Source organism: Carettochelys insculpta, chromosome 3, assembly GCF_033958435.1.
Source record: "Carettochelys insculpta isolate YL-2023 chromosome 3, ASM3395843v1, whole genome shotgun sequence".
In the NCBI taxonomy this organism is placed as follows: domain Eukaryota; kingdom Metazoa; phylum Chordata; order Testudines; family Carettochelyidae; genus Carettochelys; species Carettochelys insculpta.
This window is the reverse complement of record NC_134139.1, coordinates 129,933,559-129,944,743: the sequence shown is the minus strand read 5'-3', so window position 1 is coordinate 129,944,743 and position 11,185 is coordinate 129,933,559. Positions and strand designations below refer to the sequence as shown.

At 43.7% G+C, this 11,185-nt stretch overlaps 1 protein-coding gene across 1 annotated transcript; it reads left to right on the top strand.

Moving 5' to 3' along the window:
* Positions 1–2,704: 2,704 nt before the first annotated feature.
* On the top strand, positions 2,705–4,555 carry LOC142010706 (endogenous retrovirus group K member 10 Gag polyprotein-like). Its single transcript, XM_074989127.1, has one exon. The coding sequence runs from the start codon at positions 2,705–2,707 to the stop codon at positions 4,553–4,555; it is 1,851 nt and encodes a 616-aa protein (XP_074845228.1).
* Positions 4,556–11,185: the final 6,630 nt, after the last annotated feature.

Sequence of the window (11,185 nt, the reverse complement as noted above, 5' to 3'; positions counted from 1 at the left end):
CGTTATTCATCGAAATAGCCTATTTCGATGTTGCTACATCGAAATAAGCTATTTCGATGTTGGCTTCACGTGTAGACGTAGCCAAAGAGGTTAGACATCATGAACTTGCATTGCATACAACTTTACACACAGTAAGATGAATTTATCTGGGGTCCAGGTCCGACTGGGGCTGTTCAGCAGGATGCTGTGGCAAGAACTTCTAAATGAGCCTCCGCCTAACAGATTTTATTTCAATGTATGTATGACACTGCTGTGGGCTGTGACCCTATCTCTGTGCCAGTACTGGAGGAGTTCAGAAGGATTGACTCAGCAGGACAGAGGGTTAAGGGGTGCCTCTAAGTTCAGGAAGGTGGGCTCAGTGGAGTTTCAGTACATCAAGTAACAATTCAAGGAGATCTCTATGACTGAACCTGTCACAGGTTGGGTATATTTCCATTTATTCCTGGGAAAATTCAAAAGATATCTTTAGCTAAATGAAACAATTATCACAAATCTCTTTTTCAAATAGAAAAACTTTTTCCTGCCCAATTCTAAGTATCAATCAGTAGAAGATCTCAAATATCTGGACTCTGGTGGTGTCTTGGTCTGGTCTAGATTCTACAAGGCTGTCTTTCACATCTATGATCAGAGAAATGAAGTTAAACTACACCCATTCAAATCTATGAACAGAGAGGGAGCTGTGCTAGTCTATATGCTATCAAAACAAAAAGCAGTCAAGTAGCACTTTAAAGACTAGCAAAATAATTTATTAGGTGAGCTTTCGTGGGACAGACCCACTTCTTTAGACCTGGTCTAATAAATTATTAGACCTAATAAATTATTTTGCTAGTCTTTAAATTGATACTTGACTGTTTTTTGTTTCCATTCAAATCTGAAATTCCCATCCAAATCCTGGGGAAGATGGATCCATATGCAAACCTAGGAACTCAACTATGTCCAGAAAAAGACAGTCAATTCCTGTCTTTATCACTGAGGCTACATATATACTAGGCACAGTAAGTTGACTACAGCTCTGCAATTCCAGATATGGCAATTGCATAGCTAGAATTGATGGGTCCATGCTTGGCTAACTTGTCTGTCTCTACTAGGGAAGGTTGAGAGGAGACTTTCTCCTATTGACTGCCCTTACTCCTCGCTTCTCGTGAGGTGTACAGGGGTCAACTGTGATCCCTGAGAGGTTGATTTTGCATATCCATGCTAGGCATATGAAATTGAACCCTGGAAGATTGACCCTAAGTGGGTCAATCTCCAATGGTAGTGTGGAAGTAGCCTGCGGGACAAAGTACAAATCATGGCAAGGATTATTTTTATTAGACCTTAATTCAGTTGTGGGAGAAGTTTTTGTGAGGCAATGAGGCTATTTTTCCAGCACATGAGGTTTTAAAAAGTAGATGTGTTTTGTGAAATCCAAGGCATAAGGAAATTTGTAGACAAACTCAGAAGTGGTCACATCAAACTCACATATACTGATCTAATTGGACTGATGGAATGTCCCTCTCTTTATGAGAGATGGTGTTGTGTGAAGTTCACATAACTCTCTTAGTTTTTCCCCTTCCCCATCTTCTGTTGCTGTCAAGGTTGCGGGAGAGCTTAGACATAAATCAGAAAAATTCACTGCATTTGGTGGAGCCACTAGAAAACAAATAGTCATTTTCAGCACAACAGGATGTGTATACTGAACATATAACAAGGGTTTCCTGAAACATGCACTACTCACTGCTCACACTCGTACACTAGGTGTATACACTATGCCACCATTAGATAAGTAAGCACATCCCCAAATATACCACAGTGTTTCTTAAGATTCACAAGTTCATGTGACCCTTTGTGTGACCCTTCTGCTCACATGTCCTGGCTGTAAAAAAATTGGGTTCTATATCTTGGGCTGGCTCTTAGCAGTATATAATAGAAACAAATCAAGCTCCCACTCAGAAATGTGGGAAAACTAAACACCCAGGGCACTTGTGAGACTCATTACTTCCCCACTTGCAAGCACTACTTTTGTGTATAACTGAGCAGAAGAATGAGGAAGAAGAAATATACTGATTTCAGAAAACACTATAACAAATGGATGCAAATGATAAACAAATACCAACCCCACAGTATATTGGTTTGTAAATCTTGATTGCAGTTTCCCACCTTATAGTGTGAAAGCCTAATAGATATACAACCCTTTAACAAGTCCCTGAAGGAGTTTTGCCTTCTCCCTCCTACATGTTTCCCAGGCCTGGCTGGGCTCTTGGCATCTAGACGGAACACCTGCTTTCGTGTAGGCAAGCCGCCGGAGCTGTGTTGTTTTGATTAGGTGTTTTTGAGAGTCCATGTTCAAGGACTGGGAGGATTGATGTGGCTTTTTTAGAGATAGAAGTGCTGAGCCAGTTATTGTAGCTAATTGCAGCTGACTGCTTTTCTCATAATAATGTGCTCTCACTTGGTTATAAAAGCTGTGAGAATAATAAACTCAGGGCCTTCAGACTATAGAACTGTTGGCCCCCTGCTGTCTATGTTCGTCTTTGTCTTTCATCCCTCGCGGTATCGCACCTCTGGGACCTGTCACTAAAAAGAAATACAACATCTGGCGCCCGAACAGGGACACGGAGGTGAGAAGCGTCCATGCGGCGAGGAAGGTGTATCAATACCGGAGGGACCGAAGAGAATTTCTAGACTGGGTAAGTCAGACCTTCGGGATTCGGGCAGGGTTAAGATGGGGAATTCCCCATCTTCTTACTCCTCTTATATTGAATTGCTTCAGACGTTACTGAAAAGCTCAGGAGTAAAAGTAAAACAAAGTACATTTCAGAAACTATTTGATCTTATTTGTAAGCATTGTTATTGGTTTACCCCAAGTGGGAAAAATGCTCTAGATTTAAAACAGTGGAGATTGATTATGAGAGCCCTGCGTCGAGCGCACCAAAAGGGGGAAATTATCCCACTCCCCGTTTGGTCTCTTTGTAATCTTGTAGTCCGTGCCTTAGAGCCGTTACAGTCTGGCTCTGAAGAGGGTTGCTCCCTCCCCCCGGACTCTTTAGCAGAAAGAGGAGCCAGACGCAGGGTTCCCAAGGGAGATGAGGCCTTATCGGAGGAATCAGGAGATTCCAGTGAGGAGGGCCAAGAGGGTCAGCCTATTACAGGAGATGAAAAGACAGGGAACTCTGAACAACAGAAAAATTATACTGCCCGTGAAACATCATCGGGCTTTTTCCCTGCTAATGTTTGTGTGGCTCAGCCAGAGCCCGATTTCCCTCCCTCCACGCCTTCCCCGCTCCCACCACCTACTAAGGAGGAAGGCCCCTCTGCACCCCCCTTTTCTTGTTATGGAAAGGATGAGCTTTTTGCAGAACCCCCGCGACAGACCGTTACAGAGCCTGTGACTAATTTGATGAGGACGGTTCTGGCGGTCGGAGCCCATGAAGGCTTTGATTTATCCCCTCTAACCCTTTCGGCTTTTCCAGTTACAATACAACAGGTCCCTCCTAATCAGCAATTCCCCCAGGGAGCAATTAATTATCACCATGAGCCATTAACCTTTAAATTGCTCAAAGATTTAAAACAAGCGTGTGTCCAGTATGGTGTTAACTCTCCCTACACCTTTGGCTTGGTGCAGGGATTAAGCCAGGCCGAGAGATTGATCCCGTGGGATTGGGAAGTACTGGGACGCACCGTGCTGAATGGGGCGGAATTTTTACAATTTAAGACCTGGTGGCATGATGAGGCTGCTCTCACGGCCAGGCGAAATGCTAGTCAGAATCCCCCTGTAGCTATTACTTTGGAACAGCTCACTGGTACCGGTGCCTGGTTTGGCATCCAGGCACAGTTACAGTATAATGATGTTGCAATTGTCCAGGTCCGCCTTTGTTGTCTTAAGGCCTGGGAAAAAATTGCTAAGCCAGGGGAGAGTACCCCCTCTTTTGTAAAGGTAAAACAGAGTGCACAAGAGCCTTATGTGGATTTCATAGCCCGTTTGAAAGGGGTTTTAGATAAAACAGTATCCCAGCCCGAGCTTAAAGAGCTCTTGTTACAGATGCTTTCTTTTGATAATGCAAACGGAGAATGTCAGCGGACTTTAAGACCGCTGAAATGTCGGGGGGCCTCCCTGGATGAGTATATTAAGGCTTGTAATGATATAGGGTCAGATGCCTATAAAATGGGTCTTTTAGCTGCTGCGTTAAAAGGGGATGGCCCCTATCAGTCTAATCAGAACATGAAGTGTTTTGAATGTGGAAAACCTGGGCACCTGAAAAGGAACTGCCGACAGGGGCAGGACCGATTAAGAAGAAATCAGAGAGTTACTGGGAACGATCCTGCTAACAATCCCCCGGGGATCTGTCCCAGATGTCAAAAGGGACGGCATTGGGCTACTCAGTGCCACTCTAGATATCACAGAAATGGCACCCCTCTTTTTCAGTCGGGAAACTTTCAAGCGGGCCCGACACGGGGCCCGCAAGTAAACAATATGGGCAGCAGCCGCAGCTTTTTTCCGGTCAGCAGCGGCCCGATGCAAACCGGCTTTCAGTTTCCGACCTCAGGCATGCCACCCACGGCAGCGCAGCTTTAGACATAGCCATTCCAGACAATATCCTGCTGCAGCCGGCTAGGGGTGTGCAAAAGATAAAAACTAATGTTTTTGGACCGGTCCCGGCTGGGTCGGTCGGCCTTCTTTTGGGAAGGAGTAGCTTAACATCTAAAGGAGTAATAGTACATACTGGTGTTATTGATAGTGATTATGAGGGAGAGATTCTAGTTATGATGAGTGCAGATGTTCCATATCAGCTGGAGGCTGGAGATAAAATTGCCCAGTTACTATTGCTGCCCTACCTTTCAGGGTCGAAGCACCCCATAAAAAGACAGGGGGGCTTCGGAAGCACAGGGAGGAGTGTGTATTGGCAAACCTACATTGGGGACCGTCGGCCTGAAATTACCGTTAGTTTAGGCGGTAAAGAATTCAGAGGTTTAGTGGATACAGGGGCTGATGTCTCCATCATATCAAAAGAGTTCTGGCCCTCGGCGTGGCCCTTGCAGAAAGTCCCAACTGTCTTTACCGGGGTTGGGGTCATGACAGATGTCTGCCAGAGCACCAATATTTTGCAGTGCCTAGGGCCCGATGGGCAGGCAGCAACCTTGCAGCCCTTTGTGGCTGAGATAGCTATTAACCTCTGGGGGAGAGATTTGTTAAATCAGTGGGGAGCCTATGTTACCATTCCCTCTACTCCTGTAAAAACTCAGCCACTGGCAGATGCCATGGTATGCAATTCTGCAAACACCTTAAAGCAATTTGATCATGATGGGTTGGGGTTCCCAAATTTAGAGTAACGGCCGCTGCTCGAGCTAGCTTCGCCCTGCCACTGAAGTGGCTGACTGACAGCCCAATCTGGGTGGAGCAGTGGCCTCTGTCCCAAGAGAAGCTAGAGGCTTTACAAATCTTAGTCGAGGAACAACTGAAAATGGGGCATATTGAAGAATCAACCAGTCCCTGGAATTCTCCTGTCTTCCTTATTAAAAAGAAGTCAGGGAAGTGGAGAATGCTTACTGACTTGCATAGAGTTAATACTGTTATTGCCCCCATGGGATCTTTACAGCCCGGGATGCCTTCACCGGCAATGATACCTGCCAATTGGCACATTATTGTTATTGATTTGAAAGACTGCTTTTTTACCATTCAGCTACAACCACAGGACAGGGAAAAATTTGCATTTACCATTCCTGTCATCAATCATCATAAGCCTACTCCCCGATATCAATGGAAGGTTTTGCCCCAGGGCATGCTTAACAGCCCTACCCTTTGTCAATATTATGTTAATCAGCCATTACAGCTACTCAGACAACAGTTTCCCCGAGCACTGATCATTCATTACATGGATGACATTCTGCTCTCCTCTCCATGTAAAATGGAGCTGGACAGGGTATTTGAACAAGCAAGGCAGGATTTGGATAATTTTGGATTACAAATAGCTGAGGAAAAGGTACAAAGGGATTTTCCATTTGCTTATCTTGGTACCATAATACAGAGAAATATTGTGACTCCACAGAAGGTGCAAATTCGTAGGGATTCTTTAAACTCTCTGAATGATTTTCAGAAATTACTGGGAGATATTAATTGGCTTCGCCCTTCTCTCGGGATTCCCACTTATGCCCTGGAAAATCTGTTTATCACACTCCAGGGAGATCCTGATCTTAACAGTCCACGTAAGTTATCTATTGAAGCAGAGGCTGAACTTAAATGGGTGGAACAACAAATCCACTCAGCGCAGTTACAACGCGTGCAGCCAACGCAGCCGGTTACACTGTTAGTTTTTCCCACTCCTCACAGTCCGTCAGGAGTTTTGGCCCAGCAACATGCTATATTAGAATGGATCTTTTTGCCAAACAAAGTGGCAAAAACCTTATCCACCTATTTGGATAAGATTGCTGATGTAATTTATCGAGGCCGCTCCCGTTGTAAACAGCTCACAGGATGGGACCCCCATTCAATTACAGTCCCTCTCACCTCAAATCAGGTTAACCAAAGCTTTGAGAACAATATGCAATGGCAAATTAGCCTATCTAATTATGTGGGAGAAATTGGTAATCATTATCCTCACGCCAAGCTGTTTGCCTTTCTTAAAAGGACCCCGTTTATTTTATCTACCATAGTCAGGCACCAACCCCTTGTTAATGCTGCAACATTTTTTACTGATGCTAGTGGGCCTGGCAAGGCCGGTTATACCGGCCCAATTACCAAGGTGTGGCAGACCCCTTATAATTCCGTACAAAAGGCTGAACTTGCTGCTGTTATGCAGCTGCTTATTGATTATTTACACCCTGTTAATATAGTCACTGATTCCCAATATGTTGAATTTACTGTCCAACAGATAGAAACAGCTACTATTTTACCTTGTTCTGAATTGCATGAAATGTTTTTGCAATTGCAATCTTTTGTTAGATCTCGTATACACCCTATTTTTATTACACATGTTCGTGCTCATTCTGGCCTACCGGGACCAATAGCTGCAGGAAACCAGAGTATTGATCGGCTGTTGGTAGGCACCACCCAGCAAGCAAAGGATTACCATTCCTTAACTCACATTAACACATCTGGCTTGACTCGCAAGTTTCAAATTACCAAAAGTCAAGCACAGCAAATAGTGGCCCAGTGCCCCACATGTGGGCCCATTACTGCCCCTACCTTTCCCCCGGGAGTAAATCCCCGAGGACTCAATGCAAATGACTTGTGGCAGATGGATGTTACACACATCCCCTCTTTTGGGAAATTAAGCTTTGTACATGCATCCATTGACACGTATTCTGGATTTTTATGGGCCACCCCGCTAACAGGGGAGACCACAAATCATGTAATTCAGCATTTATTAGAGACGTTCAATATTTTGGGCGTCCCCAAACACATTAAAACAGATAATGGACCGGCTTACACCTCACAACGGTTTGCTGCATTTTTAACACAATGGGCCATTCAGCATACCACAGGTATTCCTTATAACCCTCAGGGTCAAGCAATTATTGAAAGGGCCCATAGAACACTTAAAAACATGCTAGAAAAACAAAAAGGGGGAGTATGGACATCACATTTAGGAAAAATAACACCCAGACAGCAATTACATATGGCTCTCTTTACTCTTAATTTCTTAAACAGTTCCACAATAAATGATGTGTCCGCTGCAGAAAAACATTGGTCTATTAGCAAAAGAAGAAACCTGAATCAACCCATATATTGGAAAAATGATGAAGGACAGTGGGTTCCAGGAACGGTTAAGATTTGGGGCAGAGGGTTTGCTTGTATCTTTACAGATCTTGGAGAAACGCGCTGGGTTCCGGCTCGATACATCAAGCCAAGATATGACAACCCCCCGGCGAATGAGGATGGTGCCCCCGGTTGATATCGTCTCCCCCTCACTGTTTTTGGCCGTGCTGGTAGTATTGACCACAACCGTAAGTGCATCAACACAAAATTTCACATATTGGGCATATGTGCCTAACCCTCCCCTTAACCGTGCTATTCATTGGTTGGATCCTCCTATGCCTATTTATGTCAATGATTCCCGATGGATGCCAGGGCCTTATGATAACCGAGGTCCGTTAGCCCCTTCGGAGGAAGGTATGCAAATTCCTACTTATATAGTAGGAGTTGAAGGGCATCCAATTTGCATTGGAAATGAGGGACATTGTTTAAAAACCCACGCCCAAGCCTGGTTGGCTATGATCCGAAACACAAGTGATAATTACCATTTATATCTTCTTGTAGCTCATACATTTAATAGCTTGGAGCTGACTAATCAAGCACCTCCTGATCTGCCTCCCTGCGTCCAATGGATAACAGCGTATGTATCAGATTGGGTTCATTGGGAGCCCTGTCGTGGGAATACAGGCCGAGTTCTAGTTAATACTTCCTATGGAAGAGTCATTGATTGGAGCCCTGTTGGCTCGGCTCGGCGAAAGAACACCGTGGTGGATCTCAAATGGCGTAAAGCAAATAATAGCGTGTATACAAGTGCCCCAGGAAGTATTGTTTGGCATGGAGGTGGTATGTCTCCTCCAGCCCCTCACTTACCTTTTGGCCCCATCCATGACTCATTATGGAAATTAGCCACAGCCCTACAACCTATGCGAGCATGGAGAGGGATGTATACCCAAGGAAAAAACAATACCTTTTCAAACGTCACATTTCATCTCAATTCTACCCATTATATCCAGGCTTGCGTTCGCATGCCATATTTGATAATGATTGGCCCTGCCATATGGAATGAGAGCGATTTTTCTGTTAGTTGTCATAACTGTTCTTTTTATACATGTATTAACCGTTCTGTTCCCTTTAATCATTTAAAAGATAGGATGTATTTGTTAAAAGCACGGACCGGAATATGGATCCCCGTTCGAATGCCTCGGTCTTGGCAGCGATCTCCTGAGATGTATCTTATCGACCAAGCCCTGAGCAGAATTCTTAAAAGAGCCAAACGATTTGTTGGTCTGCTGATTGCCGTGATTATGGGACTTATTGCCGTCACCGCCACAGCAGCAGTAGCTGGAGCAGCCCTACATCAAACGATTCAAACCACCGAGTTCGTACAAGAATGGCATGCTAATGCAGATAGACTTTGGACTTCTCAACGCCAAGTTGATAGCCAGCTAGCCTCTCAGATGGCTGACCTCCAACAGGCTGTCATAATGCTTGGCGATCAAATAGTTAGCATGCAGAAACAACTAAGAATGCAATGTGATTGGAATGTATCTTCTTATTGTGTTACCCCTTTACCTTATAATGATACCCACTTTCCGTGGGCAAATGTGAAAAAACACCTGTTGGGTCAAGGAAATTTGTCAATTGAAATACAACATCTGCAGAACCTAATCTTTACCACTTTCGATAAAAAATTAGAACTACTCTCTGGATCGAAATTGTTGGATGGCCTAGTGGATGGCCTGAGTTCTCTGAATCCACTCAAATATATTAAGCTGTTAGGGGGCTCAGCGCTAGTATTGTTAGGCCTGATTTTGATTCTTTTGCTCTTGTTTTGTGTTATTTGGAGGAGAAACAGAAACCTATCCTCCAATTGTAGGCAGCAAGCTGCTGTTTTTTCTCTGATGTTGCATAGAGTAGCTAGAAAAACAAAAAGGGGGAGATGAAGGAGTTTTGCCTTCTCCCTCCTACATGTTTCCCAGGCCTGGCTGGGCTCTTGGCATCTAGACGGAACACCTGCTTTCGTGTAGGCAAGCCGCCGGAGCTGTGTTGTTTTGATTAGGTGTTTTTGAGAGTCCATGTTCAAGGACTGGGAGGATTGATGTGGCTTTTTTAGAGATAGAAGTGCTGAGCCAGTTATTGTAGCTAATTGCAGCTGACTGCTTTTCTCATAATAATGTGCTCTCACTTGGTTATAAAAGCTGTGAGAATAATAAACTCAGGGCCTTCAGACTATAGAACTGTTGGCCCCCTGCTGTCTATGTTCGTCTTTGTCTTTCATCCCTCGCGGTATCGCACCTCTGGGACCTGTCACTAAAAAGAAATACAACAAGTCCCCTACTTTTTCTCTGCTGATTCTCATTCATAATTGGTCATCCTGATTCATCAAAGTCCCAGAAACCAGTGGTATGTTCAGATGCTTTAAGCTAAGTTTGATGAGCTCTACCTTCAACCACTGGAGGAGTGTCAGATAGAATCTAGAACTATTTTAACAGAATTCACATTAGATGTCGAAATATCTATTCCCACCCCTTCTGCCTTGCATCTGAATTTGGTGCCACTACACCTTGCTTAGATAGAGGAGTTAAAATTAAGGTGACTCCACCCACACTCAGTTAGGTCAGGCTAAGTACAGATTTGCTACTCTTCAGTCATGCAATAATAATTATAACATTTCTTTAGCCTGGTGTAAAAAAACAAAAGTACATTTTTACTCGTGACAACCAACATTGATTGCCTAGGAAAATATGTGTTTCTGTGCAATTTTATTCTGCTTCTGAGGTGCTTCACCTGTTCCCCTCTTCCCTCCCCATTCATCAATAGGAGGAAAGAGTAAGCTCATTCAGACATGACTTAATTTATTAAATATATTCATGGTGTGGGTGCCCTGTGTTTGTCTGTGCACACAACCTAGCACAGGTAGACATGTTTTAAAAAGGAGTTAAAAAAGTGTGCTTCAATACCAGTAATAACCCACCCCCTACCTCAGCTTCAAAATTACAATTACACAACATGTACATCTTCCACACAATCCCTTAGAGCTATATAAGACTTCATTGCCACCACCTTGTAGGACTTAAATCCACCACCCACCTTCTTACCGCTGCTCCACTCAATTTCACAAAACATATCCGGTGAAGCACTAAAAGATTAGAAAATCCAATTTTATATTCAAGGAATACACTTTGTTAACAACATAAAGTGCAACATATCTTGTATATAGGACTATGCTGAAGATACGCACAAGCGTGAATTTCATCCTGACAGTCTGGAGAAATTACTTCTAAGGGTTTCTACTGGAGAACACCCTATTGATGACCCCTAAACACTGATTTTCAGGCTGGCACAGTTGTTGTAAGTGAATATTACTCTATAGAATTATTGGATCAATTTCCCAGAGAAGAATCTGTAACATGAATAAGTTATAGTCAGTCCTGACATTGCACATCAGTGCATTCAGAGATGTAATCCACCAGCATTTTATCTATTTATTCATCATTTATATGTTATTTATTT